The sequence below is a fragment of the Typopeltis vanoorti genome, chromosome 26 (genome assembly GCF_054136105.1).
Source record: "Typopeltis vanoorti isolate ZY-2024b chromosome 26, IOZ_Tvanoo_1.0, whole genome shotgun sequence".
Classification (NCBI taxonomy): domain Eukaryota; kingdom Metazoa; phylum Arthropoda; class Arachnida; order Uropygi; family Thelyphonidae; genus Typopeltis; species Typopeltis vanoorti.
In genome coordinates this window covers 14,705,715-14,728,825 of record NC_143574.1, presented here as the reverse complement: position 1 = coordinate 14,728,825, position 23,111 = coordinate 14,705,715, and the positions used below count along the sequence as shown (strand labels likewise).

Here is a 23,111-nt window from a genome sequence, read left to right as displayed (position 1 = left end):
ACAGTGGTAAAAAACACTGACCAGGCATGCAGTCAGGAATACATATCCATACTTGAAGTAGAAAAAGACATCAAAGGCTTGAAATGTGGAAAGGCAGCAGGAGTAGATGATATTCGACCAGAAATGCTGAAGTGTGGTGGTATAAGAGTCTTACAGTGGCTGCACTGCATAGTTCAGAAAGATTGGACAGAGGGACGAATACCCGATGATTGGATTAGAGCTCTAATAGTACCCATATATAAAAAGGAAAATAAAACTGCATGTGAGAATTACAGAGATATTTCCCTACTGAGTGTTCCTAGCAAGATCTATGCAAGTATACTTTAGAAACGGTTGAGAAGAATCGTGGAAGAAAAGCTTGGTAAAGAACAAGCTGGATTCAGGCCAAATAGAGGCTGTCAGGATCAGATCTTCACTTTACGACAAATAGTTGAGAAAGCATGGGAATATAACAAAGATCTGTATTTGAGTTTTGTCGATCTGGAAAAGGCATATAACAAGATGCCAAGAGAGAAGCTATTCAATACATTAACTACAGTTATATGGTGTGAATGGAGCATTATATCGAGCTATACTTAGTCTTTATTTGAGTTGTAAGTCAGCAGTTAGAATTGAAGGAAGTACAGGAAGATGGTTTAATGTTAAATCTGGTGTGAGACAAGGATGTACATTATCCTCTCTGTTATTCATTATCTATATGGATCACATTATGAAGGAAAGTGATATTAAGCATGATATCAAAATTGGAGATGTTAAGGTCAGCTCTTTGCTTTATGTGGATGATGTTATACTTCTAAATAAATCCGCTACAATTTTGCAATTGAATAGCTGTTGTAATAGATATGGTATGAAGGTCAGCAATAAAAAGACAAAGACAATGAAAATAGGCAGAATCATTGAAAATGTCAACTGTGTTGTGAATGGAGAACCTGTGGAACAAGTAAAACATTTCAGCTATTTAGGCACGATTTTTACTGAAGATGGTAAATTAAATATAGAAATAGACAACAGAATCAGCAAAGCTGGTATGGTGGGAAGTCAATTGAATAAATTCATATGGAATAAGAGAGAAATTAGTCGGAACACTAAATTAGCTGTATACAAGACAGTGTTCAAACCAGTTTTAACTTATGGATCTGAGAGCTGGGTCAGAAGTAAAACACTTGACCACAGATATGAGAGTCCTGAGAAAGATTAGAGATGTGAACATATGGCATGAATGGCAATATCATATTAAAAAAACGAGGATATTAGGAAAGAACTTGACATTGTCAGCATCCAGGAATGCGTTAGCAGAGCTAATCTCAGGTGGTATGGTCACTTAAACAGAATGGGCGAGGAAAGATTAGCAAAACAAGTGTTCTCTGCCAGGTTGGCAGCAAAACGACCCAGAGGAAGACCAAGATATAGGTGGATTGATACGGTACAAAGTGCCTTAGACCAGTGCTTCCCAAACTTCTGGATATCAGGGCAAAAATAGCAAAAATTAAAATATTTCACGGCCCCCCTCGAAAAAAATCGTAATAGATAGATATATTATTATAATATTTATTGTATTTATATTCAATACAAAACATACACAGCGAATATTGCAAAAATCAAATGCATATATTACATTTTTTGCCTCTTACCGTTTGGTTCTGAAGACAACACGGTCTGTTCTGCTAAAATATGAAATACTGTCCTTTTTTTTAGTCTGTTTCTGCTTCTTCTGATTGTTCGCGGGAATTTTTTTTTATTTTTTTTATCAGCCACTTATCCATCTAAGGGTTAAATTTTTTAACGTAGAATAGATCAAATAATATCACCACTTACCGATACTGGCACACCACAGACTGATAACATGAAATTAGTGAATATTACCTGAATACAGGAATCCCCGGACCAGGAACATTTTTCTCTTTTGTGACTTTTCTCCCTTTACGGTAATTAAGCCTAACGTGAAACAGACATTAAAGGCAGGTTATTAAAACGTGCATATGATTGGTGCGGTATTAACAAAAGATCGCGCAAACGAAAGATAAAAGCATAGCTGACAATTGAGTTGAAATGCTAACTCTCTTCAACCGAATTCCATATGTGAAACTGCCATAACATTTAATATGTATATATATATTACTTAGTTTTAACACTTTTACGAATTTTAACACGTTCGGTTGAATTTTATTGCTGCCTTGGGAAATCGAACTCACACACATTAACAATAGTTTTTAGTTAGATACTATGTTTGCCCATGCAACATATGGTTTTGTTTCAGTCTATACAGCATAGTTTCTGTATAAGGGGACATGTGATTCATTAATTAGTGTGTTTTTATCCCAGTTGTCTCTAATTGCACTATTTGTTGAGAAATATATTACACAGACTCCTCATACCTTATTCACTGGCATAATAAAAGTACTTGTTTTTATTGCCTCTGCAGTATAGTGGCTCTTAGGGAGGGCGTGTTGTTTACCACTGCAAGCGAGTTACTATCTCCCCACATGAACTTGTTTAAGCTTTTTTTCATGTGTAAAGTATATGCAAAACTTTTATTGGTAACAGAAAACTAGCTCGGATGACAGTGATAATATAAAACGAGTTTTGATATGTATATAAAGTCAATATCAACAGTCTCTGATTACGAACGCATTATGAAAGGGACAGGAAGATTTGGAACTTCCCTGGAGAGCATTCGAAGTAAATACAATTAACCACTGCTTTGAAATGAAACATATGAATAAGCAACATTTACTAATATTGATTAAGTGCCAAAATACGCAGGAAGCAAAGTTTGTTAACCAACACCAATGTGTGAATTTTTCCATTCAAATATAAAAAATAACAAAAAAGAAATAATAAAAGTTAAATACATTTCTTTTAAAATAAAAAAAAAAATACTTAGTCTTAAAACATTTTAAATTTGTTTTTATTATTTCACGGCTCCCCTCAACAAAACCTACAGCACCCAAGGGGGCCGTGGCCCACAGTTTGGGAAGCGCTACCTTAGACGATAGAAATATAAGATCTGATAATGTCAGGTCTTGAGTCTTGACAAGTAACAGACTGATTTGGAGGAAAATTGTAGATAGGAAGTTAGTAATGATGTAAATTTTTCATGTAGTACCATGATGGCCTTAAATGGTTGAAAGGATCTGTTGGTGAACAAATAAGGGTATGGCCACTGTATAACATACTGTATACAGCTGTACAGTATAACAAACTGTATAACATACAGACCTTCATGTCTTACCAAAATTTAGTTACCCTTATCTGTTCATCAAAAGATCCTCTCCATCATTTAAGGCCATCCTGAGATCTACGATATCCCCTGCTCCTGCAGGGGTTATTGCACAAACATATCAGAAAACAGTACTGAATAACTACAATGATGTTATGGAGTAAACAGCATCAAAGATTAGTACTGTTTATTTTCCACCATACTGTCCATTTTAAGAATGTATGCATTTTTTTCTGAAGTTTTTTGCATGTAGGAGATGCAATGGATTTTTTTTTTTTTTTTTTTGTGTTCTAAATTTTGAGGGAAGATTGGATTTGGAGGGTGTGTAAAGAGCTTTGTTGATTTTGTTAATGGGGAAGCTCTTGACTATACAACAACAAAAAAAAAAAACATGTTCCAGATGTGATTGATTTTGGTGAAGAGTTTTGTGTTGTCTGAGCAGATGGTTCTAGCTCTGCTTAAGGTTTTGATAAGACAGTACTAGTACTGCTGGGAGTGGTCATGGTGTGATTGGTAGTGAATGCACCTTCCAATGCGGATGGAATTTCTTTAGACAAGGATGCATTGGGTAGTTGGGTAATTCACATCAAGTAAGGGCAGACATTTATTGTTTCCTCAGGTGTTGGCTGTTGAGGTGTGCTAAAAACATTTTTGACATATCCCTGCCATGTGGTCAAATGAAGAACACCAGTGTAGCATAGCCATATTGTGGGTTTGAGAAGGGTAGAATTTAGAGGCATATTTTCAAAGTGTACCATAGCTGTATGCTCTCAATCTACATGTTTTTCCTTGCCAGGTAAAATAGTGTATGGTGAAGGTGAATAAGGCTGATATATTGTGAGGATAGAGAGTATGAATGAGTTTTGAGGTTTCTTTTATGTCCTCTGTATTCAGATATGGAGGCCATATCAAAACTGAGTGATGTCACTGTCTTTAAGGATCATATTAGACAAGCATGATTTGATGTTGAGCAGCTTTAACATGGGGAGAAGTGTGACCAGTAATGAGAACTCTATGACTAACTATTTGGTCACTATAATTATAAGTAGGAGAAACAATATTGTCTACTGTGGGTCTTAAGGATGTATTCTGTTATTAAAAAGTGAGGGCAGAGAGTTGCACAAGGTTTATTATGACAACCCTTGTGTTATATATCTGTTTACTGAGAGATTGTGATCCAGAACTAATACCCTTCTTATATAGCTTTTACAAGCCATCATACTTATCTGGCATCTCTCCAATGGCATGAAAGGAAGTTTTTATCCAGCTTTTTTTTCTAAAAAGCAAGGTAAGTCAGCCATCAGAATATAATGCAATTGTCTTCACCTTCATACTCCTAAAGGTGATGGAGGATTTTTTACCTCCCCACTGAATGACAGCTTTCTCTCTGATCATTCATTAGTTATGATTTACTCTCACATGGTTTTTTTCATTAATGTCAGAGTACCTCAAAGTTCTAAGCTGTGACCTACATGCTTACTCTTCTAGGTTAGTGATATTTTCTCACTAACATGCAATCTTGTTTATAGCTTCGTTGATGATCCCCTTCCTTATTTACAAACCTTGTAGTGCTCAATTGGCTTAAGTGGGATAAAGATCATCTAGTAAATTTTAATGTTACCAGAAGACACTCCTCTCCAATTTCTCAGAAGAAGAAGAAGAAAGATGATGCCTCACCTTTGATAACGTTATTCTGGCCAACTAAGATTAGTTGGCCAGAATTAGAATAATCAAAGAAAATGTGTTGAATGATTTGCAGTTCAATTTATTGCATAGAAAATGATTATTACCAAATATGAATTATCTTCTATGTACTTTGTAGATTTATATAATCATGTAAACACATAAAAATGTAATATAAATTATAAGAAAAGTGTTATTAGAAAACTTTCACAAAATTGGAATAATTTTTAATGTGGTTCAAAATGTTAGAATATCCCAAATTTTTCCAGTTGGTTTTGAGGACAGCTTTGAAATAGCATATTTCAGTAGCTTCGGGACTGACTCATCATCATCAAATTCCTGACATTTACCTTCAAGGGGGTGTATAGGATATGATAGTACTACATGAAAAATTTACATCATTACTAACTTCCTACCTACAATTTACTGCCAAATCAATCTGTGACCTGTCAAAGCTACAACATTGTCAGATCTTATATTTCTATCTTCTAAGGCACTTTTTACCGTATCAATCCACCTATATCTCGGTCTTCTTCTGGGTCTTTTTCCTGCCAACCTGCCAGAAAACACTCATTTTACTAATCTTTCCTCACCCATTCTCTTTAAGTGACCATACCACCTGATATTAGCTCTGCTAATGCATTCCTGGATGCTGACAATGTCAAGTTCTTTCCTAATATCCTCGTTTTTAATATGATATTGCCATTGATGCCATCTGTTAACGCCCCTAATCTTTCTCAGGACTCTCATATCTGCGGTCTCTAGCCTTTGGTCAAGTGTTTTACTTCTGACCATCTCTCAGATCCATAGGTTAAAACTGGTTTGAACACTGCCTTGTATACAGCTAATTTAGTGTTCCGACTAATTTCTCTCTTATTCCATATGAATTTATTCAATTAACTTCCCACCATACCAGCTTTGCTGATTCTGTTGTCTATTTCTATATTTAATTTCCCATCTTCAGTAAAAATCGTGCCTAAGTAGCTGAAATGTTTTACTTGTTCCACAGGTTCTCCATTCACAACACAGTTTACATTTTCAATGATTCTGCCGATTTTCATTGTCTTTGTCTTTTTATTACTGACCTTCCTACCATATCTATCACAACAGTTATTCAATTTAGTCAGAGAATCTTGTAGACTTGTAGCAGATTTATTTAGAAGTATAACATCATCCCCATAAAGCAAGGAACTGACATTAACATCTCCAATTTTGATATCAGGTTTAATACCACTTTCCTTCATAATAAATGAAAAAATAACATAGATAATGTTATTTTTTCATTTTCATGTAATCCATATAGATAATGAAAAAATAACAGAGGTGATAATGTACATCCTTATCTCACACCAGATTAAACATTAAACCATCTCCCTATACTTCTTTCAATTCTAACTGCTGACTTACAACTCAAATAAAGACTAAGAATTGCTTGATATAATGATCCACTGACACCATAGAACAGTAGGGTATTGAATAGCTTCTCTCTTGGCACCTTGTCATATGCTTTTTCTAGATCTACAAAACTTAAATTCAGATCTTTGTTATATTCCCATGACTTTTCAACTATTTGTCGTAAAGTGAGTGGCCCGAATCCAGCTTGTTCCTCACCAAGCTTCTCTTCCGCAATCTTTCCGAACCGTTTCTCAAGTATACTGGCATAAATCTTACCAGGAACACTCAATAGAGATATACTTCTGTAATTCTCACAATCAGTTTTATTTCCCTTTTTATATATGGGTACTAAGAGAGTTCTACTCCAATCATCTGGAATTCGTCCTTCTGTCCAGGCCCTCTGGACTATGCAGTGTAGCCACTGTAAAACTTTTATACCTCCATACTTGAGCATTTCTGGTCTAATATCATCTACTCCAGCTGCCTTTCCACATTTCAGACTTTTCATAGTTTTTTCTACTTCCAGTGTAGATATGTGTTCCTGATTGCATGCCTGGTCAGAGTTTTTTATCACTGTGCTGTCATCACTGCTAGTTTCATTTAGCAATTTTTCAAAGTAATTACTCCATACTTCAAGGATATCTTTTTCTCCAGTTTTCATATCACCTTTATCATCTCTAATTCCTTTTACAGCACTCTTTCCTCCATTTCTGAGCTTCTTCAACAACCTCCAGAATATTTTGCCACCTTCTTGATATTTATTCTCTATGTTCTTGCCAAAGTCCTCCCATGACTTTTGTTTAGCTCGTTTTACACACTGTTTAGCATTCTTGCATTTGTCTCTGTATTCTCTAAGAGCACAAGCTGACTTATTTGTCAGGAACGTTTGATATGCTTTCTTCTTTTCCTTCACTGCCTCTTTAACTTCATGTGTCCACCATGGAGTTCTAATTTTTCTATCCTTGCAGACAACTTCACCACATGCCTCTCTAGATGAATCAATCAGGGTTTTCTTCAAGGCTTGCCACTGAATCTCCAAGGTTTGGTTCCTGTTCTCAAACTCTTTCATTTTTTCTGCAATAATCGTTGTGTATTTTAGTCTACAGTTCACATCTTAGAGCTGCTCAATGTTTATTTGTTTTAAAACTTTCGTACATGTTCTTCTTTTCGATATGAAATTCAGTTTTATCCTGCTTAAGACTAAATGGTGATCACTTCCAATTTCAAATCCTCTATACACTCTGGTGTCTTGCACCAGAGAGAAAACATCACTATCAACAATAACATAGTCAGTGAGACTTTTCTCATTCCTTGCCTCTTCTCTCCATGTGAATTTGTGCACATTTTTATGTTGGAACATGATGTTAGTAATAATCAGTCCATGTTTTGAGCAGAAATCCAACAAATATTTGTCATTATTATTAGCTTTGCTCTTTTCTCCAAATTTTCGCAAAATATTTTTGTATGTCTGACAATCATTTCCTACTCTGCTATTTAGATCCCCAACGAGGACCAACTTTTCATTTTTCATGTGTCAGCTTTCTATAAAGCCTAAAAAATTCCTCCAATTCTAACTTAGAACCTTCTGTGGGACATAGGCACAAATAAGTGTCATTGTCCAGTTCCCCATTCTGATATTTGCTCACATCACTCTACTTGAAATTGCCTGCCATTCAAGAAGATTAGCCTCGTATTTAGTGTTGAATACTATGGCTACACCTTCTTTTCCTTGATTGTTATTGCCTGAATATAACATTTTGTATTTATTGCTCAGAAATACCTCGCCAGTTTTTTTTTTTTGTTTGTTTCAGTCATCCCTATTATGTCGATCTGGTACTTATCTAATTCCACAGCTAGCTCCATTTCTTTGCTATTCAAGCTTCTTATATTGATAGTACCGATCTTCAGTTCTGGTGATATTGAGTTGGGGTGTGTTTTAGGATTTGTTCCCGTAGCTGACGTTTTGCTGTTCGCCCTGGTTCCCTAGTGAAAACAATGGGGAACTTGTTTAACCGGGTAACGCTCCATCCGGCATGAAATTCTATCATGTTGTACCATCATTTAATATTGTGGTTTAAGCCATTAAGAATACAATTTGGTCAGCTAAATCCCAAATTGCCAGTCCATCCTCGTTCGTTCAGTATCCAGGTAGATATCTAACAGGGTGCACCACGAGAAGGTGAGAATTGGACATTAGGTTAGAAGGGATGGTCGGTTCTCCGCATTCCTTTAAAGGCTATATGGAGGTCTCCTCTTAGTTCTACAGCTTTGACCCTTAAGCACCCCCCTCATGTGTGAGTAATCTTTTTTGTGTGGATTTCAGTTAATCATTTGCTAAACATGGGTCGAATTGGTGACATATCGGAATCTGAGAAGTTTTGTGTGGTGCCTCTATATAAAGAGGGCCAAACTCAACAGTTTATAGCTAAGGAATTAAAATGTTCTCAAGCAAACATGAGTAGAGTATTTAGACAGTATTCTAATAACCGGAGTTTTCAAAATAATCTCTGTAATAGGAGTCAGAAGGTAATAACTTATCAAGAGATGAGAGGAGATTGAAGAATATTGTGAAGAAAAACTGCTTTTGAAGTGTAAGGTATTTTCACAGGAGATAGAACTAGGTGTGGATGTGTCTAAATCTACGACTTTGAGGTGACTTCACAAATTGGGTTTTAAATTACGTGTGTCTAAGGCGAAGCTGCTTATGACTTCGAAACAAAAGGCACTAGAGTTCGATGGTATGAGCAAAGACTGTGGTCAAGAGGACTGGAAAAAGGTATTTTTGAGCGAAGAAAGTATGTTTTATGTGTCCCATGGTCATCAAGGGATACCTATTTATCATGTTAAGCAAGAAGCATTTTGATGAAGAATGCATGAAACGTTCGGTGAAATTTGCAACCTCTGTCATGGTATGGGCTTGTATGACTGCAGAGGGTCGAGGTAGGCTGTGAATTGTATATGAAAGAGTCAATTCCAAAGAGTACCAAGAAATTCTTGAGCACTTTATGTTACTGGCATCAGAAGATTTATGTGATGGTGATTTCCTTTTTCATCAAGATTCAGCTTCTTGTCACAGTTCCAAGCTCATTATTAGATGGCTCAAAGAAAGGCAAATCATTGTAATTCCTTGGCTGGCAAATTCACCAGATATAAACCCCATTGAGAATTTGTGGGGAATTATGAAGAAACATCTTCAAGAAGTTGCTCCAAGAGACAAAAATGAACTTGTTTCTAGTCTGCAGACCATATGGGCATGTTTTGATAAAAAAGAAAAAAAGGGAGACTGAACCGTTAGTATAATATGCCCAGCTGTTTATGAATGGTCATAAAAGCTAAGGGGGATGCGACAGATACTAATTATCATGTTGTTTCCCTTTGACTATAATTTTTGTGTATTTATTTTCACATTATTCTAATATTTTGAACTATGTTAAAAATTATTCTCATTTTGTGAATGTCTTCAAATAAGTTTTCTTATAATTTATATTACATTTTTATGTGTTTACATAGTTATATAATCTACAAAGCATATAGATTTAGATGATACTAATTCATATTTAGTAATAATTATTTTCTATGAAATAGAATTGCAAATCATTCAACACATATTCTTTGATTATTCTAATTTAGTGAATTCGAGGTGTACATTTAGCCTATCCTTACATAAATGTATGTCCGTATCCTCTTCAGCTTAAAAAAAAAAAGTCCTAAGACTTATAAATCCTGAATCCATTCAACCAATAATATTACTGATATTTGAGGTAGCACACTAAAAACCTACCTCAGAATTATGTAAATTAAGGGGATATTAAATCCCACATTATTTTAAAACCGAATAAGAAACTCAAAGATCGGAATCAGAGTTTCATGCCGAATATGGTAACTATAAAAGTATCGGCGACTACTAGCGAGCTAAAGCACGTAGTACAAACTAGGGCAACTCACAGCAAAGGTGGAGAAAGTTCTGATCGCTATTCTTAGTATTTCACATAATGTAAAACCCATCTCCTAGGAGATGTATGATGTTATACATTGTTATGGTGGGAGGTCACTACCCAGACCGGTTTCGATCTTTATTGAGATCTCATCAGTGAGTAGCTAGACCAGAACAGTAATAAATATATTATAAATTATTTTATAGCCAAGTAGGCAACAATGTTAGCATTTGGAAACTTTAATAACTGTCTTAAGTATTGCAATACTTAAAAAATGGACTACACCTGTGAGTTCATATATTCATCTTTTTTAGTACTTTTTGATGCATTACTTTCACTAACTTTAAGGTTGAACTGTCGTTTCTTATCAGAGGTCAGACAGAAATCCGCTGAATACGTTGTTCTTTCATGTCTCACTTCTTGACTGTAAAGCCACGGGTATTTATTTATCCTTTCATTTAATAAATTTCATTGTGACACTGAAACATTTTTTGGCTCTCATTATTACTGTTATGCAGCACTTCCAAAGAGTCCAAGGACTCATTGCAGGAGGACACTCTACTTCATTCTGCTACACACATCTAACCATCTCCCCTACTACTTAATTCACCTACTACACACATCTACCATCAACACCATCTACTGCCCATCCTCAGTTATGATTTATATTCTGATCAAGGTTTCATTTAATGTCTTTTAACCATGAGTTTATAACTTGCTGACCATGCTTTTGGACATTCACCATAGAATATCCTGAAATCCACTTTAATTGCATGAAACTGCTCCAAATTTGGGTAGCTTTCATCCTTTACTTCTGTCCAACAGCCAAGGACACCCAATTTAGTCCACAGGGGGACACCATTTAGGACTTTAGGCCTACTCTCAGTTGACATGCTTCAGCTTCATTATTTAGCATCGTGCCTGTATCTTATTATATGTTATTCCCTAACAATGGCAATTTGACTTTGCTGAAATATTGGAATATTAATAAGATGCACACATAACTAATTATATATAGTCAATTAACACATAGTTAATACACACATTTAGTTAATATTAGTCTATGTTGTTATTAGTTAATATTAGTCTTGTAATTTCCTTAAAAATATTGTTATGAATAGCAAACATATAAGCCTTACCACCAGACTAACTGTGAGAATATCTATTGTCTCTGATGAGAATCAACAGGCCAAGAAAGCTCTCTGGCCATTGTCAAATACTGTGCAATAGGTGTATTTTTTGTAAGCTTCAATCAGTTAAAAGTTTCAAAAACCAACTGTTTTTTACTTATTTGTCCATAAAATAACAATGGATTATTCTTTTTTTAATTCTTTACACCTAACTATTATGCAAACTGAATTATACTTGAGAAGAAATTCTGTTCATGTTTTAATCGTTTACTCAAGTGGGTACAAACAAATGTTTGTGCTTGAAGTAACTTCACACAATGCACTTAACATCCCCACCCTTTCAGACATTTATATTGGTATACATTATGGGAAGAAGACCCTACCCTGACTAGTTTTAACCTTTATTGAGATCTCATGAGTGAGAACTAGATCTGTGGAGAGACTGAATGTTAAATCAATGCAGAAGTTATGTTTTCCATATATGTATAGCAAAATGGTATATCTATATGTAACTAGTTGTAAGGATACTTCCCATGCAAAGTTTTTCTCATAACTAGGTAAAGAATTAAAACAAGATTTATTGTCACGTATGATTTACTTTCTGACCAAGCAAAAAAATCTTACAGTGCAAATGGCTACTTCATTTTGGTTTAATCTTAAGCTTATGTTCACATTAGAGTCCTTTTTTCTTTGCCAGTTGATCTTTTTGTATTTGGTTTCCAGTTACTTACTGATTTAACTTTCTTTTACTTCATTTCCATTATTATGCCCATTCCAATCAGATATTTCTCCCTCCTTTCATTTATTGATTATAATTGACATTCTTCTTAAGTCTTTTCATTTTTTCTTTTGTAATTTTGTGTTAACTTTTTCCCTTAATATTTTCATATTACAGGACATATTCATTCATTGTATTTTTGATGGTTTTATTCTTGCTTATGTGAAATTGTTAATATTATAATCAGACTACTGATTTATAAATACTTACCTTTTGTTTCTTTTGTAAGATACTTATTTTTCCAGATGTTGCATTTAAACATCCTGATTTTTTTTTTTCTTACATTTTACGGATTGTTCATTTTACTTGGGTGCTATATTTTTACTGTTATTCTGAGGTGCGTAAATTCCACTACTTGTTAAAGTGGCCTACATATTTCCAGTTGACTTCCTACTGGCTCTTTCTAGTTATTAGCATAATTTTTGTTTTTTCTGTTTATATATATATATATATATATTTTTTTTTTTTTTTATCCCACTCATTGTGAGTGAGTAGGCTAACCTTTTTTACATATTCTTGAAACTCCATTCAAGAGATCAAACACGGAACTTTTGCAGAGCTCAGATAAGCAGGTCAGTGGTCTCATATCAGGTGATGATATTCATTTCCTGATTTAGAACACTGCCACAAACATCCATGCTCTTGGTGGGATTTGAACCTGCATCCAGGTGGTTGGAGAGCAGATAAGTCCTAACAACCTGACCAGGAGAGCAATGTAATTTAAATATTGCCTTTGGAGATCATATTCATTTCCTGTGAGGAACCAAATTTAAGTTTTTTATTTATTTATTTATTTTATTCCATTTGTAGTGCGATTTGAATGTGTAAATAACACCCATCCATGGCTGTAATACACTTGTTGCATTTTCTGGGAATCAGGTGATTTTCACATAACATTTGAAAGTGTTACCTTTGGGTGGCAGGTAGCATTGTCAAGAAAAAGGATGACATTTCTATTTTCCTTCTTCATTTTTGCATTAAACATGTTTAACCTCTCTTCCATTGTAGCTGCAGTCATCCAAGCTTTTTTATTGTTTCTCCAAATCACTCTTAAATTATTAATTTTCAGTTTCTTGAAACATCTTGGTTTTGCTGCTTTTCCATTTCTCCCACCATATTCCCACACAATAACACTAAGTCTTTCTTTGGACATTTTGACCCCAGTACACTTTTCTCTCTTAACTGCGAGTGATTTTGTTGGTAATGATGCCCAAAAAAAACAATCCTATTTCGTCTGCATTGTAAATGCTTTTAGGTTCATATGATGAAATCAATTCTAGCAGTTTTGGTTTCCACTCACTCACTCACTACACTTTCATCCACATCTTTAGATTCCCCACAGACTTTGTTCCACACAATATTGTGCCTCTTCTTAAAACTATTCAACCATCTTGTAGATGCCTTAAACTGATCATTCCTGAGAGATTTGGCTACTGCGAGAGCTTGGACCATTGGACCGAATATGTGAATGTTTTTTGAAACACTTTCCTCTTTATACAAGTAATTTTTAATAAATTCTTCAAATATTGCTTTCTGTTTCCGTGTTGGGCAGATTCTGCATTATACAAAATAAATAACACTCTAATGCTATTCTTCTGGCCAGGACTATATAATTTGTTCACATTGAGCAAGTTTCCACCTTATTCACATTCCGCCTTGGACAAGTTTTACTGTGTGTGTGTATATATATATATATACACGTGCAAAGCTGATCTGCAGGGAGAATTAAAATTGGGAATCTGTATTAGAGACTGTCTTAAACTGTGATAAGAAGGTGCCTGGGTGACCAATCAAAGGTTGCTCCTGCCTCAGATGACCTTCTTGTATAATAACTGGCCAACCAAACTACATGCTTAACTATTTAGGCAGACTTTTGGGAAAATGGAAATTAGCCTGAGCATAAGGAGTAGAAATTTTATTCCTCAAATGCAGGTAATTCAGGATTCTGCTGTTTAAATGTAAATGACAATAACTTGCTCTTATATGAAAGAGCAAGTTATTATTGCTATTTGCATACATACATACGCTTACAGATTTACTAATATAGTTAATATATAATACTGGGTATACACCATGCTGACATAAGTATCGGGACACCTCATTTTAGGAACATATTTATGTATATTTTTGTACATGTCCGGTATTGTCAATAGTATGCAGAGATGAACTTGTAGTCCTTTGAAAGAGATGTTATCATAGGATGTCATATCACTGGCTTATCTTTCATGGTGATATTAAAAGACATCACCCAAAATCAACTGTAGGCAGTGTTATCAGACAGCAGAGATATGAAAGTGCCACCTCACCCAAGAAATACATGGAAGATCCATAGAGTTAAACATCATAGGGTGTGCTTGGAGTAGTAACACAAATCTTGGCAATGCATATATAAATAAAACCAGAAGTTCAAAGCATCCATGAGGATGTCAGCTTGTAAGATCACACTATGAAAAGAGTTGCATGTTAGCTATCCATCAACTATAGCAAACCAACTCAGCACAAACTACTTTTGTAAAGCACATATTTACTGGTTGAAAGAATACTGGAAGTCTGACATAGAGTGATGAATCACATGATTTGATGGGCAAGTGAGTGTATCATCCTGATTTGGTAAGGTAATAGTCTGGAGGAGTTGTTTCCTCGCAACACAGGTATTCACTTTTGATGTGGTGTGTGGTAAGATGAATATACAATATTTCTGGATGATGCAGTACTTTCTACATTCTGACATTTCTACTAAATCAACCCATGTCCCTTTCAACTCAGCATTACTCTGTGTCATATACGGGCATATATTCTTGGTCTGCACTGCACATCCAGAAAATTCATGAAGAAATCATTTTTGAGCAGTTATTTATTTGAAATAGTCATGAACTGCTACAGATATCAAGACATTCACAGTGTGACTGTAAATCGGATAAGGCAAGTATTACTGTAGAAGCACACCTTGACTAGTCATATATGAAACAAGAGAAATGCTATTCCCTAAGCAGAGACCAAGTAGCACACTCAGTGGCACATTCACTTTGAAATTTTTATGGGAATTAAAGGTGTGTGGGCTGTCAATAGCACATTTAGCTTAGTTCTACTCAGTAGATTACCTGCAACCGAGAAGGGAAGTGCATTTAGTTATGCCGTGTGGTTTTCTGTGTCAGATGATGGCAGCGTATTTTTTTTTAATTGACATTTATTTTGTCATAAACAGTTGAAGATATTTTGTGCACACCTTTTTTTTTTTTTTAGCCAGGAATATGTGGTCAAATTAAAAATTGTTAGACAAAATAAAAAAACATCTGCTTCTTCCAAATTTACGAAGTGTTTACATCTCAGAAATGAAGGATTGAAGTGAATTATAAATAGAATAGTTTTTTTTTTGTAATAAAGTAAGTATTTTATACAGATTTAATGATTATTATTTTTTTTTTAATAATGTTGCCTTACCACAGCACACCCACTGTATGTTCTGTTAACTGCAGGTAAAGTAATATGAGTAAACTTGAGTGACTCACCAAAGTCCAGATCAATTTGTCCAATAAAAATGGTCCAAAGAAGACCTACCCAATATTGATTTCAATGTAATGTCTTAAGATAAGAAAAGGATACAAAAAATAATTAAAAAATTTTTTTCATGATTAACAATGTCAAAAAAAAAAAAAAAAAAGCTGTACCTCTCTCTCTCTCTCTCTCTTTTATAAAATCCTGTATTAATTCTTTCAGAGAGACCATAACAATGTGGCTAATTATTTACTGTATTTAATAATTTAGAGATATTCTCTGAATTATTAAATCAAAATCATTAAGAATCCCCCCCCCCCCACACACACACACACTATAACAGATATGTCAATAATATAGTTGTGCGACATGCTTTATAATTTTGTTTAGAGAAAAAAAATGTTGTTAAACGTTAGCTTTTTATTTCCCTAAACTCATTATTTGAATGTTTAATTTAGTATATTAAAACTGCTTCTTAGTGAAAAGTATAATTTCTGGTTTGAAAGCACTTCCTTACATCATTTTGACTTGACTTGAATGGAAAGAAACTTCTATACTATATTTTTTTCAGTGATGTAAAAGCTACAAAATTTATTTTTTAGCAAAAAAGCATACCAGAAATCAAACCACTTTATTTTAATGTGAGCATGTTTTTGAAGATCTAGTAATAAGAGAATGAATATTTTTTATGGTTACATGCAAATTAGTAGATATAATGTGGTGCTTTGTATGCTTTAAATAAAATGATTGATTTTATTACTGTTCTGATATTGCTGAAATATATATAATACTTACAGGATTTCTTCTGCTGTACCATCTCCTGCTCAAGAAAGGCCTTTAGGAACTGTGGATAGTCTTGTATCTCCTTGTTTACCTTCCAAGCCACTAGATGCAAGGCACTTTGGCTCCCACCTTGTTCCTCCTGGACCTGTTCCCCCCTCTCCTTTAGTGTCTCAGGGTTTTGCCACTACACCACTTCCTCTACAAAGAAAGTGTAGTATAGTGAGAGAAGAAGAAGATAATTGTAGTACTGCCAGTGCTGGCTCCTCTCCAACCAAATCACCCCTTTTAGAAAACAAACAACTGTGTGAGCCATTTGATCAAACTACAGAATATATTTATGCATGCAACATACCAAAACCTGAAAATGAATCACCTTCACCTAAAAGTACATCTTCATTATCTTCTTCTAAGCTGTCTAATCCTAGACCAGTGTTTTCTCTTCCTGTAACAAGTAACTCTGTGTCTCTCTCACCTCAAAACAGACCAAAATCATTAGGGAAACAAGCTATCTGTTCAGCAACAGTATCTCCGAAGTTTAAAACTCTTCCAACCCATGGCCGCCGATTACATTCTGTACAAAGTTCGCCCCAGTTACCACTTAATGAAATAAATGAAGAAAAGGAAGGTGAAGGAGAAATGGGAACAAATAGAAGAAGATCTTCTAAGAAAAATATGTATATTGCAAAACTTCACTCACATAGTTCTGTTATATCTCATGTTATGCTTAAGATGATGGAACATCATAAATCAGGAAAGTCTAGGACAGCTAGCTGTAGTAGTCTTGAGTTAAGTGATGAAGATGAAGCACAGAAATCTAGAGTTGGGAAATTGCAGGAAAGTGCCAATCAAAAACATGATGACCAAGAGGATAATTTTAGTGGAGGCAGTAATGGTGGTAGTAGTGGAACTTTTCAAGATAGTGAAAATGGACAAAAAAGGAATGAAGAAGACTTTACTGGTGCTGCATCTTTTAGTAACTCAAACAGTTGCATTGCTGCAAATCCAGGAACTGGCTCAAATACAGACCATGATAGCCATACGTGTGATGAATGCAATAAAGGAATGAAGAATACACACTTTAATCATGCTGTTTTTTCAGTAGATAGTACAGATAGCCTTGATTTTTTGTCTGATACTCAGCCAAGATTAGTTAATTCTATGTCATGTGGGGATCTCTCATCTGATATAAGCCATTACCCATTTCAGGATAGATCTGTATTGCATTCAGACAGCATTTCACTTACTGAAATAACTCATATTGTAGATGAAAATGGGCCAACAACTTCCTTAAAGAAATACGAAGATCAGAAATTTGTAGAGGAGAACAGTACCATTAAGTATCAATATCCTCTTAGCAATAGTCTCAGTTTGAACAGTGGTCTCTGTTCTTTACAACAGACCCAGAATCTCAAAGATATTAACACACATAGTTTACAACCTGACACTAAAGATACAGATAAAAATCGAAGTTTAGGTCTGGGTTTAGGAAGATTAGTTCAGACTTCCAGTAGGTCGAATAGTAAACACCAGTTAGACATTAACCAAAATGGATGGAAGAAAGGAGATAGTGGGAAGAAAAATACAAATGGAGGTAGTGCATCTGGAGGTAGTCAACAAGCAGTTGTGGACATGAAATTGGCTTCCAAATGTTGTACACTTTGCTAACATTTGCTGAATACTAAGTTAAAGTGGAATATCTTAAAATGCTTTTCAGAATTTTTTTTTTTTTAAATGTGTTGCATGTGTACTATTTCACATGTCTAATTTGCTACAGATATTTTTTTGTATTGTATACTCTGTCATGATTGTATTGTCCCCTATTGATTAGCAGGTTGCACTGTAAATGAAAAATAATTACTGCTCACTTGTTAATCATTAGGTATATATTGTATTTAGTTTAATCTCGACCTTAGGTTTTTCCATAAAACAATTTTGTTGTTACAGCTGTTGTTGTTGTTGCCAGGGATCAAATAAGTGTAGAATAATCTCATTTTTGGTTCCTTTTGTTTTTATTTGTAATTTAATTGTAGATAGCATAATGATTGAATGAATAGTATACAGGCAGCTACTATATCCTATTATCCTGATATGAGCACGTGTAATTTTGTGAACTAGTGTTTATGCTACTACCTTTAAGGGCATAGTCCATTTTAGCAATGACAATGAAAAATTCTGTGCAAATGCCTGCGATTATGTAACTTTATAGTTGAGAGACACATATTTGATATTTTATTTATTAGTTTGTGTGTGTGTCTGCATGCTGACTCTCTGGCTCACATGTAAAATAACCAGGACATGATTCAGTACATTGGTTTTGTTTTATTTATAATTATTTGAGTAGTAGTTAAATGGATATATCAGGTTATTTTTTATGATTAGACTATGACTCCGTGTTATTAATTAATGCAATAAAATCCCAAGTTTTTTTAGTTTGCTTTTTCTAAAATCCTTTCAGTCCATTAATTTTCGAGTATCTACATTTAATTTTGAAATACTTTCCCCTTTTCTTTGTTTACATTTTATCTGTTTCATTTTAAGATTTGAGTGAACCAGCAAGACTGTTTCATTGTGTTGACATGTTAATCATTGACAATCCAGAATCCTAACATTGTCATATCATTGTCATTATAATAGTCTTTTCTCAGAAACATTTTGGAAGAGCTTTTGAATTACCTTAAATCAGGGTGACCAACACTGTTTGTGTATGAATATGCAAATTTGGCAAAATATTTCATGTCAGCATTTGCCCTGTATATTAAATACATAACACCAGTGAATTTTTTTTTTTAACATCTCTCCTAGTACATGAAACTCATCTTTAACCTTAGTCTGAAAATTAATACTGATTTAAACATATGCCTCTCAGACTTTGTATTAATTTAAGTTTGAGTCCTATACTCACTTGCCACCAGAAATAGCAGCCATTTAGATTAGGTGGATCATGCAGTCTAACTTATTTTTCACATTCTTGCCAGACTAGATTATATAATTTGCTGTTTTATCATCATAATAAACCATCAAAATGTATACTGAGTGGCCACTTTATTATGAACACCTCCCATTTTTCTAAATGGGCAGGTGTTCCTAATAAAGTGGTCACTCAATGTACATTATTTATGAAGCACAATAAAGTACTTTTGTTCTGTTCATAGGTTGTGCAGAGTATGGCTTTGTATGCTGCTTAGATCATGTGATCTAGACTAAATTCTGTTTGTTTAGTATTATTAGTGGATAAATGAACTCATTGGATAATTTCTCTCTTCACTTCTGCTTTTAATTTTGGGTATTTTCTTATTTTCTTTAATGTGGAAAGGCATCTGCTGATTAGAAAATTTTCATTATTTCCATTTCCTTGTTTTTTAGACTGTATTAATAAATTTTGTTGTTTTTACTAGATATACTTACTACGATCTATATGGTATATTTTTTATTACTGAATTATTATTCAGTATTCATCAAAGTTACTGTAGCTTTTATTTATGGAATTGGGTCTGGTATTAGACTAGGTAGTTTTTATTTCCTAATCTGTTTTTATTTATTTTAAGTAGTTTACTATTAAACTGGCATGATATCAGAGAGGAAAAAAAGAATGTGGTACTGTTGTGATTTAATGAAAAATATGCTTAGTTGGTTAGGTTAAATTATTTAAAAAGTAGTTTTTTGTAATGAACAAGAATTGCTGCACTGCTATGGTACTTAATACTGGTTCAAATAAACAAGGAGTCATAGCACTTAATAGCATGCATTGCTGTAATTTAAAAAAAAAAAAAAATTACACAAACTGTGAGTTCCTGATCTATTTGAATATGTTTTGGTTAATATTTTGAAATACTTTCATTTGTCTCAGCTACATTTGTGCTCAGGTTAAAATTTGTGGTATCTATTCATTCCAAAAGCATAGTGAAATTATAGGTCATTAACAGAATTATAAGACATCACAAGGAATATTATTAAACATTTATTATAGCATATATCAACTCATGCAGAATATTTTAAAGTAGAAAGAAGTAGGTTGCATTTTAGAAATTGTGGTTTAGAAGTGGTGCTATTTATCTGGGAAAAAAGAAGAAAAAATACAGCAACATGAACATAAAAAATGACTGTGCATATACTTTGCAAAATTAAATGTATTTAAGTCTGGAATTCGCATTCACTTATATTCTAGGTGCTTTACTTAATTTAAATTGTGGGAGCAAGGAAATTGTGTGTTTTTGTCTAGAATAAAATGTTTTGTATAAAGTTGTTGGTATGAATCATCAAACCGAAAAGTTTGCAATATTTTTGGCATGTTAATTATCAAAACTGTGGAGGGCATACATTTAGAACATAAGCACCCCATGATTGTGAAATTTTGGGAGACAATTTTTGCATAACTTTGTAAATAATTTAAATTGTCTGCTGAATAAATGCGGCTAAATGTACTTTATTTTGATGTGTGTAGTATGTCAAATATTACATGAACGTACCATCATCGAATTCCTGATATACACCCTCAAAGGGTATAGAAGATACCTTTATAGTACTACATTAAAAGGTCATGTTATTACTCACTTCCTGTTGGCAACTTTTTTCCAGATGAATCTTTTCTGATTCCAATATTATCAGATCTTATATTTCATTCTAGGGCACTTTTTACTGCATCACTCCACTTGGATCTTGGTCTTCCTGTCTTTTTTCTGCACATCCTAGCACCAAGCACTGTTTTACTACTCTTTCCTCTTCCTCTTTTCTCACATCCCTGAATCCTAACAATGTCACATTTCTTCCTAATCCTTTCATTTTTAATATGACTGCTACCAATACCACTATTCATTTCTCTAATTTTTCCGAGATATTTGACATCTTCCTTGCACATTCTTCCTTCAACAGGCTTCTAGAAGAAGAAAATTTTTTTTCACAAAATACTCAGGTGTGTATGAAATTCACTCTTCTTGTGTCGAGCCTTACCTTGGTCAGACTGGAAGAAATCATGAGATGAAGGGAAGTGAATATTGTAGACAAAAATTAGGCTTAACCCTCCTGCTCTTCTGCAAACTACAGCTTGAACAGTGTATTATGTGCAGGCCAGTTTTTTCACATTATTTTCTTCAAACACTGTTGCAGTATGACATTGTTGTGTCATACTGCAAACACCATTAATCATTGGTTATCAGATGCAGGATAACCATCAGTGGTCATCCTGCATCTGACATGCACTGTAGCCTATCTGTTTAGAAAACGTCTAGCATGATTGGTTGGCCTGTATCACAGACTTTTGGTGCTTTCTTATGGCCAGTCATGTTATTTACATGAGTAATATAGATTGTTGGGTGTCATGGTTGATTATTATGTTATGGATAGGCTTCTGATAAGGCATCTTATGATAAACACCTCTTTTGAGGTCCATGAACTGTTTTCCACATGCCATTGATTATGTACTGATGTACTTTTGAGTCCAGGAGTATATGCATTTGTCTTATATAGCAGTATAATCCATTTCAACATAAGCATATGTGCAGTTATATGTATGTATATATTTAAGAAAGTGTTCTGCCGCATTACAGTTGAAACTCCCCCACTCCCTCAAAAACATTGCAGATCTTAATCTAGTATGCACCAGGGAGTAGAAATGCTTTAACTTTTAACACATTCATTTATTCCAAAATTGAAGATTAGCTCCTTAAATTTTTATACCCAAGTACATATACACAATAATAGGGCACCTTCATATTTAAATGATTGTTTTCTGATTGAATTGAGTATTTACATTTATCTTCTCTTCTGTCCTCAAGACAAGTTGAGTCCCACATGGATAAGTCTTCCACTGTTTTCTGTCCAAAGCAAGCTCTTTTGTATGCTAACAGCTTTGAAAGTCCAATACAGTACTAAGGACTTTATACCATGTGGTCTTTCTCTGGGTCTTGTACCCTCCATAATGCTCTCTAATGCCAGACAAGGAAGTCTGTCCAGTTCCACTCACACAATGGGACAAACCAGTGGAGTTGATTCTTTTTAACTGTGTTAAGAGTTGTTGGAATATTCAAATCTTGTAGTACTTGTGCATTATTCTTATGTTCTGTGCAGTGAGTTCTGCTGATTTTCCTGAAGCATTTAATTTCAAAAGCCAACAGTTTCCTCTGTGGTTTTTTTAAGGTCCAAATTTGTACTCCATAGAGTGCTGTTGGTAGTATTATGTTTTTGTATAATTTTATTTTTAGAGTTGTATGAATTTTGTTGTTTTTCAAAGTTTAAGTTTATTCATCATTGACCATGTGTTATGGAGAGTGTTTTATTGTTGCTGTCATTTAAAGTCAAATATGCTCCTAGGTAATTAAAATCATTAACTTGTTCTATGGTTTCCTGATTAAGTATTATCTATATATCTTCTGGGTATCTTCCAATTTTCATTATCTTTGTTTTACTTGAATTTATAATATAATTTCTGCAGGGTTCTTGTAATTTTGCAAGCTGGTATTGGAGATTTGATTTGTTATGTTATAATTACATCATCTGCATATATGGTATGTGTGATTGGTCTTCCATTGACTTTACTCCTTTTGTTGAGTATATAGCTGTAGATGATGTCTGCTGATTGGAAACAAAAGAGATCTAAGTCCAGCATATAGTTGAAGTACTAGCAGTGCTGCTTTAGCCTTTTTTCTAATGACAGCAGTGCATGTAAAGTGACTGTTTTTTTCCTTGGCTGTTTTAGG

At 34.2% G+C, this 23,111-nt stretch overlaps 1 protein-coding gene across 1 annotated transcript in view; it reads left to right on the top strand.

The window, feature by feature from the left end:
- Positions 1-20,840, top strand: part of Snrk (SNF related kinase) — a 142,995-nt gene extending 122,155 nt beyond the window's left edge. Inside the window, exon 5 of the mRNA XM_090414896.1 lies at positions 16,434-20,840. Within this exon, the coding sequence (XP_090271022.1) occupies positions 16,434-18,084 (1,651 nt within the window). The 3' untranslated portion in view covers positions 18,085-20,840. The remainder of the gene's footprint in view (positions 1-16,433) is intronic.
- Positions 20,841-23,111: the final 2,271 nt, after the last annotated feature.